Source organism: Lithobates pipiens, unplaced genomic scaffold (genome assembly GCF_037356315.1).
Source record: "Lithobates pipiens isolate NorthernLeopardFrog02 unplaced genomic scaffold, aLitPip1_a1.2 Scaffold_8, whole genome shotgun sequence".
Classification (NCBI taxonomy): domain Eukaryota; kingdom Metazoa; phylum Chordata; class Amphibia; order Anura; family Ranidae; genus Lithobates; species Lithobates pipiens.
Window position 1 is genome coordinate 548904614 of NW_027507903.1, and position 13578 is coordinate 548918191.

A 13578-nucleotide genomic window follows, 5' to 3' on the forward strand; every position below is an offset into this window, starting at 1 on the left:
CCCCTGCTAAGAAAAACTGCACTCAGCCCATCTGAAGAGGGCTTAAAAGGCACTAGTATGACCCAATGGTCTCTGAATTCTATCTGATCCTGTAAAAACAGAAAAGTGGTCATGGGACTTTAAATGTGGTGGGTCACAGGGTAAATTGATGATTTTATTATGACTTTCAAAAATAAATGGGCAGAAATGCATTGCAAAAAATTATACATCTATCCACTATATATATATATATATATATATATATATATATATATATATATATATATATATATATATATATATATATATATATATATATATATATATATATATATAATTTTTTTTTTAGAAAATGCATGTACAATATAGCAAGGCATAACGCACATGATATTCATGGGATGTCCTAATAAAATGTATCATCATATATTAAGATATCCCATGAATATCGTGTGTAATGCCTTGCTATACTATACAAGCAGACCACTTTTTTTGTTTTTATTTGCTTAATTGGGGATGGAGGTGGGTTACTGTGCATGCCTCATATCATTTTCACTTTACTGTGTCCTTTAATGAGCACCAAGAAACTCCCCCCCCCCCCCCCCCCCGTTTGTTTGAAACCCAGTTTTATGCAAAAATTTTTTTTTTTTTTTTTAAGCTAGCAGTCTAATTTTCACACATTCCAGAGAGGCTTGACTCTTTAGAAAGCTCAGTCTGAATTTTCATTTGGGCAAACCAGGCAGGTCCCTTCTATAACCTATTAATCTAACCCATAGTGCTTAGGAAACCCTTTATCGTGCGGTAAATGGTTATTTGTAAAGAAAAAATTATTCACACATGGCAGCAAATGGAAAACATTTGTTTAAAAACTCATTATAAACAATTGAGTCTGTCATAGAAGCACCATGCTCCTGAAGTAGAAAAGATGTAGCTGGGTAGCCGCACTCCAAATTATTCAACTTTTATTTCAAAAATGTAATTAAAATCATAGCATCTAGGCTGGTAAACAGACTAACTGCACAGCCACTGACATGTTTCACACCGAACATAGCTATGACTAAGCACCGTGTTCTTGAAATAAAGTTGAATAATTCGGAGTGCGGCTACCCAGCTACATCTTTTCTACTTCAGTTCCTGTTGCAAACAGAGCCAGCACCCTGTGGGACTTTGGAGACAGCTGTTTTGGGAGAAGTCATTACCTTAGAGCGGTAATTCTTTGTATTTATATCAGTAAGCACCATGCTCCTCTCATGCTATTATCACCACTTGCATGGTGTAAGGTGAGTTTCTTAATCTGCAATATTGGGGAATCTGGCAAATGCATAGCTTATCACTTTGAAGAAAAGCCTCATCTGGGATGAGGAGGATATCTGTCTACCCTTGAAGCTAATGTAATTGGTAATGTAACATCAGCCCCAACAACTGTGTCCAGTTATGATTGTTCAATTTGTCTACCGTGCAAAAAATGCATCCTTTTTCCAAGGGAATGATCATAAGATATTTACTAACAGGATGAAAACCTTTCCTGATTATCATTAATTTCAGTCACCAATGAAGAAGAGTGACTGATATTTTTTTAGGGGGGTGGAACTCCACTTTAACTCTCAATCATGTCCTTCTCCTAAAACACATTTTGATTTATTCTGCAGAGGTGGATGAGTGTTCCCGTCCTCATAAAGGTGGCTGTGAGCAGCGCTGTGTGAACACACTGGGCAGTTATAAGTGTGCATGTGAGCCAGGGTATGAGCTGGCGCCAGACAAGAAGTCTTGTGAAGGTGAGCTATATTTCTAAGGTATATATATTCCCTACAGTAGATGTAAACCTTTACTGAATGATGGTTCCCTAAAGTACTGTGTAAACAATTACCTTTTTTATTTATTTATTTTATTCTTTGTGCTGCTAATCTTTAACCACTTAAAGGCAAAATATATAAACTCAGAATCTCCTGGAAGCATGCTTTGTTTCACTTCTGAGTTTTATTCCCATCTAAATTAAACCTTAATTCGTTTTTATCAGTGGTCTCCAAACTGCAGCCTGGGAGCTGTCCCTTTTGCATGCCCTTATCTGACTCTTGGGGCACCATTCCCCTGCTGACCCCCATCAATGGGGCTCTATTCTTCCAATTGATGCCAACAATGGGGCACTATTCCTCCCAATAAAACCAATGATGGGGCACTGATGCCGGGGCATTTTCCACTGGCCGCAGCCTAGCCCCCTTTAAAGGCTGAAGGACAGTAAACTGTCACTTTGCTTGGAAAGTTTGGAGACCCCTGATTAAGGTTATTGCTTTTGCAAAGTGTTTTTGGTGCCATTGTACCCCTTTCAGTTCTGTATACCTTTTCAGCTGCCTGCGGTGGTTTCCTGACCAAACTGAATGGATCCATTACTAGCCCGGGGTGGCCAAAGGAGTACCCACCCAATAAGAATTGTATCTGGCAGCTGGTGGCACCCACTCAGTTCCGCATCTCTTTGAAGTTTGACAAGTTTGAGACTGAAGGCAATGATGTGAGTCCTAGTCTATAGTCCCCATGTTTTCCCCATACTTCTAAATATTTCTTTAAGGTGTACAAATCTTTGCTTCTCCCTTTTTGGAATTCACTTTCTACAGTGCCTCTGAAAAACAATAAACCCAGATATGTGCTAATTTTTCTCATATGCTACACCATCTGTTGAGACCTTTTAGTATATATTCCATAAAACTGTCTAGCATTAAAGGAGTTCAGCTCAACACAAGATGACTTGCAAAACCGGTATTAAAGTCGTACTAAACACAAAACCGAAAATGTAATATATTGCAGCTTACCAATTGTTAGATGTGGTGCCTGCATTCGTTTTTCGTCTTACTTTTTTTCCTCTGTTTTCACCTGGTGATCTGACCAGTAACACACCTCTGTGCCCCCACTCTGGATGAATGAGAACGGGGGGCACCTTTTTGGACAGCATCATTCAGTCTGGGAGGAGGGGGGGAGTGTTAGATGCACCAGCAGATTTAATTACACTAACACGTTGAAACCAAACTCCATCTAAAACCCTTTTAGCAGTTTCCTTTTAGGATAAAGGTCTTTTATGAATAAAAGCTGATCATTGTTGGCACCCCTGTCACTAGTAAATGATTTGTTGCATCCCTGTAACTGCAAGAGAGCTTGTTCTTTTGAAAAAAACATCAAACTTACTGGCCAGCTCACCAGGTGAAAATAGAAGGAAGAAAGCCTAAAAAGACTAATGCAGCCGGAACATCTAAGCATTGGTAAGTTGCAATATAATGTTTAATATGATTTCTAATAAATTAGTAAATGAGTTCAGTTGATGATATCAATATCACATCCCTTAATGTATAGGAAAAATAGATAAGTACCATTCCTGGAATTTTAGAGGCATTGAGACCTATCTGAGTAATACGGCCTACAATATTATTAAAACTATCACATTTATTGAAAAATCATCTAAAAGAGTTTGGGTTATCCCCCTAAAAACATATATTTCAGCAGACCATATTGATGGATACCATCCCCATAATAGAAAAAGCCCCCCCCCCCCCCTTTTAACATTAGTATGGTTATGCAAAACAAGAATAAAACTGTGCAAGATGTGTGCAACCAAAGGTAGATGGGGTCACTGCGATGCTTTAACCAAACCTGTTTCACATTAATTGCTTCCTATGGGGTAGATGGGGTGTTCTCAAAGGAATGGTTCCTATCATGGGGTTGCTGTCCATCAATATGGTCTGCTGAAATCTGTTTTATGGGGTTACCCCAAACTTTTAGATATTTTTAATAAATGTGATAGGTTTAATAATATTATTGCCCTTATTACTCTGTTGGAACGTCTCAACGCCTCTAAAATCCCACTCTACTTACCTATTTTTCCTATACATTAAGGGATGTTGTGTTTGATATCAACTAAACTCATTTACCGTTTAACGCAGTATTAAACACATAATAAAACATTTACTATATTGCAGCTTACCAAAGCTTGGATGTTATGGCTGCATTGCTCTGATAGATGGTCTAAACACCTCTAAAGTAATGCTTTAAATCTAATTCCATGTGTTTAAAAGTTGGCATGCCTTATTTAAGTGGTATGCGTTTCACCAGGGCCACCATTAGAAATCATAGGTCCCCTGTGGTGTCCTATGATTTCTAATCATAGGACACCACAGCCCCCCCCCCCCCCCCCCAAATTCCCAAAGCCTGGTGTCTCCTCATGCACTGCTGTAAGCACCATAGTGTGGTGCTACCCCATCTGCCTCTGTACCCAGTCTATCAATCCTTACCTGTGGTATAACCTCATGTACCCCACTCCTGAAGAGAGAGATATTGAGAAAAAAAAAGATTTCCTTTTGAGTACCGAAGAGTTTGTGCCTTCTGCAGTTCTTGGGAAAATTTCACCCCGTAAGGCACCAGTAATTGTGCTGGGAAGTGTCCAATAGGGCGTTGCCTAACGTGCAGCACCCTTTTCTCCACTGGCAACTGATCATGGAGGGAGGGAAGGAAGAAGTATGCTCAGAGTACTTTTGAAAAACGTTTGTCAAGTCACCCAATGTACTGATAACTTTTGTATGAATGTTCATTTGACTATTCATAGGAACGTTAATTTGAGAATCTGCTAGTGTATGCCCACCTTCAGATGTGATGCTGCACTGTTCCCTTCTACTCTACTGAAATAACGCTAGGCAGCCTTTTACAAAGCTTTTTTTTATGGTGGTGGTGATGTGGGGGGGATTGGCTGATCAGCTGTGAAGGATTTTCCTGGCCGACAATGGTAGTTACGCCTTGATAAGCCTGGTGCCGGGAGCGCCTGCTCAATTCATAGACTTGGGTGCTTCCCTATGTATGCGTTTGCATCTGGAAAGGAATGTTTCTTTGCAGTCGGATGCTTATGTACTTCCAAACACTAATCTAAAATCTGTGGGTAGCTGAAGAGTCGGCAGTTCCTAGTATCTCTACTGTGTACAACGAGGGACAGAGGAGATGCCAAGTCATTGACAATACTCGGCAAGTAGGTGCAGCTGCCCAAAATAAAACAAGGGAGTTGAGTAAGGGGTTAATTTCTTTATTTTATGAAACTTCTCCTCTCTTCCATTACTGTCACTTATCTCATAGTTCATATTTGGCCTTGTCTCTCTCACAACTGCCCAGGTTTGCAAATATGATTACGTGGAGATTCGCAGCGGTTTGACAGCCGATGCTAAATTGCTTGGGACATTTTGCGGAGCAGAGCTCCCCCCAGTGATCACTTCTCAGTACAACAACATGCGTATAGAGTTCAAATCTGACAACACCGTGTCCAAGAAAGGATTCCGGGCCACATATTACTCAGGTGAGCCTCCTCTCTGCATGCTCATCTTCTTTCTTCTGTGCCTGAATATTGTGGGTGGGGGGTGAAGGGGGGTTTAGAAGGTGCACCAAGGAAAACTTGAATGACTTTTAGCATGATGACCATACCATCCTGGTCATAATCTGCATTGCTATGTGATTTCATTACCTCTCTACTGACCTTGCTACTGCATCAGGGTGACAAGCTGTTAAATTTGCCCCTATGTCTTATTCTGTTCAGTGGGGAAATATCAAGATCAGATTTCCCAATAATGCTAACATGGTTATAGCAGGTCAGGTTTTCCTACTGAAGTTCTATTAGGATAATTTCCAGTAGGTAGGCAAAATTGAGGACCCATGACCCTAAAACCCAAGCTCCCACAAATGAACTACTAACAGCATTAACAGAACGAATTTAGAACAATGACCTAATGGGAGTGATATTTTGCTGTGAATACCAGACTTTCTTTGCAGCTTCCTCATTGGACAACACTGCAGACAGCCTCACCTTAACCGTCAATGGCTGACGACAAAATCGGATTTTTTATTTTTTATTTATTTTTTTTAATCTGTGTATGGCAACTAGTGTTGTAGGCCGACCATACTTTTTTTCAAATATGGAAGAAGATCTGACTGGCCTCAGAGCAATAATAAGTGCTACCATAAACATGAAAGGTCAGCGAAAGAGAGGAGCAGTAGTAACCAAAGCAAGTTTTTTAAGTCTGTAGGGTAGCTAGTGGCTGCCTGTCTTCCACCATAAAAATAACGGACACTTGCGCCACCTAAAAATGGGCAGATCATGCAAATGTCATCTAATATCTGTGAGGTGCATTTGGTTTAAGCTTGCCTTAGCTATTAGTGATTTAAAATGGATAATGCAGAAACATGCTTGTATCAGCCAAATATGTTTGCATAGACCCAGCAAAACTTGACTGTATCTTAGAGGAACAGCAGGGATTGCCCAACACAATTCATGCCATATTACCAATTCCTTAATGCTTCTTTGAGATCTGTTGGCCTGCAGTCCCTTTAGGCTTGGTTCACACCAGTGCGAATTGTATGTGGATTCTCCGCATCCAATTTGCAATAGCAGGAGGTTTTTCACATATCTCCACAGCAGGTCCAATGGATTTTGCACAAAAACATGGTGCGTCTTTTGGTCAGTTTCAGGTCAGTTCAGCCCAAAATTCAGGCTGAAATTGGTCCTGAAATGGTGAACCAGGATGCACCGGACCCCTGCTATGAGACGGATGCGGCGATGGTGGGTGTGAACCCAGCCTGAGACTGCTTAACTTTTTTTCTATTTTTTTTTTTTTGACTGCCATCAGCTGCCAAAGGCAATGACATCAAGTGCCTGTGTAGCTTAAGTGAGCATTTACCAAAGACCAGACTGACCTCACGTGGTGGCAGTTAACAGGGTTACAGCACATGGACAGACTTCCATGTAAGTCTCACGAGGAACTTTAACTTTACAAAGGTTGAATGCTGACAGATGTTCACATGTAACTAAATGTGTTTTTACGGAAACTTCCCCTTTTGGGACATTTTTGTTAGTAGTAGATGGGTGGCTTTAGTAAATGGAAAATTAGGATCTTTTAATGGGAAGCATTCAAATGTAAGGGTTTCAGTTTAGCTTGTCTGATTTTAAGACCGCATGTACTGTTGGAGGTCTATTATTGAGGAAATCTGATCTGCAGGACATAGGTATCCATCCATACAAGCATGGTGTTATAAGGAAAATGTAACGTGTACATGTTGTCTGCACCTTGCTCTAGAGACAAGCAAATCCATTCAGGTCATTTTACTGTACTTTCATCTGAGTTTTTATACTTTCATTCCAGAGGTCACTGGCTGTGCATCAGTTTGCTTGTCTTTAGTGCATTCAAGACTCAGACACGGAAAATACTGATATCTCTTGTCATATAAGAAAATTGTTCTTGTTCGCTGCAACCAGTCTGTTCTTTTATACTTTTATACTTTATTTTATTTTTTTTCATGACTGGATTGGTTACAGAGGACAATTAGAACACTATTCTTTCAAATAATTTTAATATATGAACTATAATATTTGATATGAATGAAACCTCAATTAGTCAGAAGCTTTTGAGGTGATGGTCATTTAGGAACCACAAGGGACTTGATCGGGTCAATTTTAATACAGCCTAGACTGTGTAGTACTGCAGCGATCCCAACCTTCTTATAGTAAAGTAATAAAATATATTGGTAAATTTAGTTTGTGGATCAACCCGGTCCTATCCCTTGAATGGTTGCATGCAGGGCTTGGCATTTACGCTGCATGATATCCTTTTCTTTGCACGATTATGTCTCAGCTTCTGGCTCCCAGCTCTGCATCATGGATCAGAACGAGGAAACTGTTACACTCCCCTCCCCTGTCCCCGGCTCACTCCTTTCTTTGTCTGTCCCCCATCCCTCTCTCTGTATCTTCTTTTTTTTTCTTCTCTTTCCTCTTTTTCTCAATCCTCTTATCTTCTCTTATACTGCTGGTCTTCTTCTTCAAAATTCCTTCTCCTCCTTCGTGCAACCATCTATCTCCGTCACTTCACTCTCCCCTTCATTCCTCTACTCCCTCTTTCCTTTGTGTTCTGCCCTTCCCTCTACTCTCCCCTCTCTTCCACCTTCTCTCATTACAGAGATGAAGAACAAACAGAAGTTATTACAGCTGCAAAAAATGAACCAGCAGCCTCAACAGCCGAAAAAGGCTTTACCTCGGAACCGTCCCCGAATGAGAACGAGGACATCGAAAAAGACTCGCTCCCCTTAATGAAAGCCCCCGTCCTAACTTTAACCCCCATCATTGCCATATAACTCATTCTCCTTCCTCTTAACCCAGTCCGACTCCTCATTCTGTCACCCCTCTTTTATCCGTCCAGCTTACATGTCGTACAGTGCATTTCTTCCCAGCGGAATTGGGAAAACACCCCCACTGCTGACATTTTGGGATTGGTGGGGTTTTTGCCTTGGCAAACAACTGTTAACTTGATCATTTTTATTATTTTAGTAAATAAATATCTATTTTTATTGTTTTTTAACCGGATGCATCATATCCTTAGTGCCTATGGTATATGGGGGAATGTTGTATTGATTTGAAAGCTTTCAAGGGGCCATAGACTAGAAGGTATCTCATTGACTTCAATTTGAGATGTCTTCATACTGTTGCCTGTGCACCCAAGAAAATGTGTTTTTCACCCAAGGTTCTGTTTTTGTTTTTTCTCTTTACTCAAATAAATGAGTTAGAATTATTCCTTTTCCATGGCAAGAGAATATTGCTTAAAGTAGAACTAAAGGCAAAACTTTTGCTTTCTTTTTGGATAGAGTAGGGGAGGTTGTACCCCATTTATTGTCCCATAAACAAAACAGAAAATAAGCAGTTTCTCTAAAATTAGAGAATCCATGTTTTTCACCAGCGATACTAAAACTAGTGCCCCATTAGACAATTTCCCTTATATCCATGTTCTGATGACAACCCAACATGGATGTTGTTCACAACGTTGGGATCTTCTTTTTATTCTCAGTGATAACTGTAAAAGGATGATAAGAGGGGTGAATCTCCTTAACGGGTCCCTCTCCACACTATCCAAATCTTCTTCAAAAAAACATTTGCTTTTAGTTATACTTTAAACATGTTTTGTCATGATAAAGCTATAGATGTCGCCATGATTTATTTATTTTTTATTTTGTTTGTGTGCATTCTTCAGAGCTATGATACTTATTGCTTCTGTATTACTGTGTTAGCCACAGACCACAATCAAACTTACAGGTTAGGAGTTCTGTGTTCCTGGTCAGTTGCACACTTAATAGTAATGTATTGAGCGATGAAGGACCTGGAGCTAACACCTGTCAGTTCAGGATTTATTCAGTAAAAAAAATAGTATTTCAGATATGTGTATATATATAAAGGCTGGTGAACATTTAATTTGTATATCTTCTTTTGGATCCAGCAACAAGATTGCCCTGCTGAAGTTCCTAGCTCTGCTGTCATCCCCCAATTTGAAATTAGTTGAAATGCCCACCAGGGAGAGTTTTCTTCCTGCTTATTGACCATGAAAATAGGTGGAGCTGGGAACTCTGATGCCGAATGAAACCTCCACTTTTAATAGACCACCATTTTTAATTAAGATGCAGAGCTTTTCAGGCAGGCTTAACGTGAACCTATGGACAGGCTATATACATATCCATAGCAAAGGTAAAGTAGCTTTAAATCAAGCCTTCACTGACCTCCTATAGCTGCATGCTCAATAGAACAATTCATCATCAAAATTTATTAAAGAAACCCTGATGTCTTTTCAGCTGTTTTCTCATCAGCTTGGCTTCCCATCCAAGAATTTCTTCTCTGTTTATATGAGAGATTAGAAGGCTGCCAAGTCACTGACAAGAGGGAAGTAGGATGGGCTGAGCTGCTGAGAAAGAGTTCACTGCTGGCCAATTTGAGGATGAAGCACTGGAAATTGGGCTGTGTAGACTGATGGCACTTCACTCTATGGGAGGTTCACTACATAATGGTAATGGTAAGGGGAAGTCAGAGTGATCGTGGCTGACACATGCTGACTGCATACCTCACATCACTGAACCCTCCCCCCAGTTCCTCAAGCTGCTTGGTGCTCCCTTTTGTCTTTCTCAGGTAATTGCACTGCTGGTATAAGGGTGGTGGGTACGACGATTGTCTTCTTCTCACTCCTTTTCATTTCTTCTCCACGGTGATCACTACCTTGTCCCCTGTGTTACAGATAAAGATGAGTGTTCTCGGGATAATGGGGGTTGTCAACACGAGTGCACCAACACTCAGGGCAGCTATACCTGCCACTGCCGGAGCGGTTTCACCCTGCATGAGAACAAGCATGACTGCAAAGAGGGTAATCTAGCCTCACATGTGTGTTTACATTATGTATGTTGTCCACTCTGTGCACTCCTGTTGGAATTTACAACCTCATTGGTTTTCACCAGTGCCAGCCATTTGCAGATGAGCAGAACATTGTGATAAGTGGATGTGAGTTGTGCCGTAAAGGGATTTTTGTTGTCAATGACTGACTGAACTAAGCCCATCAGTTTAACCGCTTCCCAAAACGGTTACACATAGGCATGCCTGTGAATAACTGTCACAATTACTTGTCCTTTCATTCAGATTGTCAAGCCATCAAATTACTGCTGTCATAACTAATCAGATGTGCAGAAATCATGGCAACTGCAGCTCAAACACAGGCGAAGATGGCAACTTTTTGTCTGTAAAGGTGAAGAGGATTTAGTTCCACTTTTAATTTAACCATGGCGAGAAAGAATAGATGCTGGCCCCCCAATAACTGAGTCTTCAGTAGGGCATCAACCATACTATGGAACATCCAGAGATACTTTTGGTGATTACCCATACTTCAGCGTAAGGAGTAATCCGTTTTGTTCCATCAAGCCAAGAAAATAAAATTCTCGGCCATGCAGCATATTTTTATTGGGTCTCTTTTACACTGCATATATTCACAGCAACAGACATGTATTTTGTCACCTTATTGATGGGTTGCAATATTTCTATACATATTTTTACACACCCTTCATCATAAAGTCATTTCCCTATGATGGGTATCCAACCCAAGGCTCTCTAGCTGTTGCAGAGCTACAAGTCTCACGAAGCACTTGATTACTGTGTACAAAGTGTATTATTTCACTGCCATGCCTAATGACACTAAACATGGAGAAAGGCTGAGGTATTCCTTTAATCTGGAGCTCCATCCAAGGTTTTTTTTTTTTTTTCAATTTTAAACAGGGTGGGAAGGTTTCTGTGTCCATTTTCTTTCTGCCCAACTGGAAGAGACCTGAGATTTTTCTTCTCCCATCTGGCCAGCAGGAAAGAGTATTTTGAGACACAGCAATAAAAGCCTGAACCAAATCCTAAGCTTTGGATGGAGTTTCACTTTAATAACAGAAGTTCTTTTTTGCTGGGACTTTTTTTAAATGCAAAACAGTGCTTCTTTTTTTTTTTTTTTTGTTCAGTAGACTTCAATGGAGAAGCTGTAGAACAGCATGTAGTGCGTTTTTACTACGATTCTGCTGGGATTTGTGTTTTGCATTTTTTTTTTATCTGCTCAACAACAAATTTGGCCAAAAAAAAACCCAGTTAAAGATGCAAATCATGGTAAAAACTGCAAAAAGCACTGCAGAAATGCTCAAACGCAAACTGCATGTGTGTGAATTAAGCCTAAACTGATTATCCAATCCCCTTTGTAATGGAGATGGAGAGGAAAATCTGTTGAAAGTCCTGTCCTAGTGTGACAACCATGGTTCCCTCTGTTAGAATGTTGTCACTCAAGGGTGGGCATCCTCATGATTAGCTGGTAAAAAAAGGCTAAAAATGTAAACTGATGCATCCACCGCATCGATTGTCTGTCTGGTAAGCTACAACACATTACATTTTTGTTCTTGGGTTTAAATGGCTTTAACTGCCTTCCAGGGTCTTTCTTTCCTTGCTTATCAGGGCTAACTTTGTTTTCCTAATTTCAGCTGGTTGTAACCACAAAGTGATGGCCAGTAATCAAAACATCTCCAGCCCTAACTGGCCAGACTCCTATCCAAGTAAGAAGGAGTGCACATGGCAAGTGACAGCCACAGCAGGACATAGAGTCAAACTGGTAAGACACGAGCCACTTACACCCTCCTGAGTTGATCATATTGAAGCCCAATATATCATTTGTCTCAGAAAAAAAATGAAAGTAATTCCATCCAGATGTATGGAACATATGGTATCCCTCTGTTCTCAGGAAATCTTACTTCGGTGTTAACTCTCTTTTGGCTCCTGCCATGATGTATATATTACTTAAACAGTTCAAAGACAAGCATTGACTGTGTTTATCATATACATTTATAATATTGGGATAATTTTCCAATGCAACCAGCAGAGCACATAGTAGTGTGTAAAAATTACTGCGCTACCAAAAAAGCAGATAGCTGCTAACACTACAACATGACGACAAGTTCTGTAAAAGTGTGTGTATGTGTATACAGTGCCTTGTGAAAGTATTCGGCCCCCTTGAACTTTTCAACCTTTTGCCACATTTCAGGCTTCAAACATAAAGATATAAAATTTTTATTTTTTGTGAAGAATCACCAACAAGTGGGACACAATTGTGAAGTGGAACGAAATCTATTGGATTTTTGAAACTTTAACTAATAAAAAAAATGAAAAGTGGGGCGGGCAAAATTATTCGGCCCCCTTGCGTTAATACTTTATAGAGCCCCTTTTTGCTGCGATTACAGCTGCAAGTCGCTTGGGGTACATCTCTATCAGTTTTGCACATCGAGAGACTTAAATTCTTGCCCATTCTTCCTTGCAAAACAGCCCGAGCTCAGTGAGGTTGGATGGAGAGCGTTTGTGAACAGCAGTTTTCAGCTCTTTCCACAGATTCTCGATTGGATTCAGGTCTGGACTTTGACTTGGCCATTCTAACACCTGGATACGTTTATTTGTGAACCATTCCTTTGTAGATTTTGCTGTATGTTTGGGATCATTGTCTTGTTGGAAGATAAATCTCCGTCCCAGTTTCAGGTCTTTTGCAGACTCCAACAGGTTTTCATCCAGAATGGTCCTGTATTTGGCTGCTTCCATCTTCCCCTCAATTTTAACCATCTTCCCTGTCCCTGCTGAAGAAAAGCAGGCCCAAACCATGATGCTGCCACCACCATGTTTGACAGTGGGGATGGTGTGTTGAGGGTGATGAGCTATGTTGCTTTTATGCCAAACATATCATTTTGCATTGTGGGCAAAAAGTTCAATTTTGGTTTCATCTGACCAGAGCACCTTCTTCCACATGTTTGGTGTGTCTCCCAGGTGGCTTGTGGCAAACTTTAGACGAGACTTTTTATTGATATATTTGAGAAATGGCTTTCTTCTTGCCACTCTTCCATAAAGGCCAGATTTGTGCAGTGTACAACTGATTGTTGTCCTATGGACAGACTCTCCCACCTCAGCTGTAGTTCTCTGCAGTTCATCCAGGGTTATCATGGGCCTCTTGGCTGCACCTCTGATCAGTCTTCTCCTTGTCTGAGCTGAAAGTTTAGAGGGACAGCCAGGTCTTGGTAGATTTGCAGTAGTCCGATACTCCTTCCATTTCAAAATGATCGCTTGCACAGTGCTCCTTGGGATGTTTAAAGCTTGGGAAATCTTTTTGTATCCAAATCCGGCTTTAAACTAATCCACAACAGTTTTACGGACCTGCCTGGTGTGTTTCTTGGTCTTCATGATGCTCTCTGCGCTTTCAACAGAACCCTGAGACTATCACAGAGCAG

General features: G+C 40.5%; 1 protein-coding gene across 1 annotated transcript in view; it reads left to right on the forward strand.

Annotated features, from left to right (window-relative positions):
* BMP1 (bone morphogenetic protein 1) overlaps window positions 1-13578 on the forward strand; it is a 160164-nt gene that overhangs the window by 110418 nt on the left and 36168 nt on the right. The window contains exons 13-17 of the mRNA XM_077469829.1: window positions 1626-1751; window positions 2322-2482; window positions 5116-5296; window positions 10038-10163; window positions 11797-11924. Of these exons, the coding sequence (XP_077325955.1) occupies window positions 1626-1751; window positions 2322-2482; window positions 5116-5296; window positions 10038-10163; window positions 11797-11924 (722 nt within the window). The remainder of the gene's footprint in view (window positions 1-1625; window positions 1752-2321; window positions 2483-5115; window positions 5297-10037; window positions 10164-11796; window positions 11925-13578) is intronic.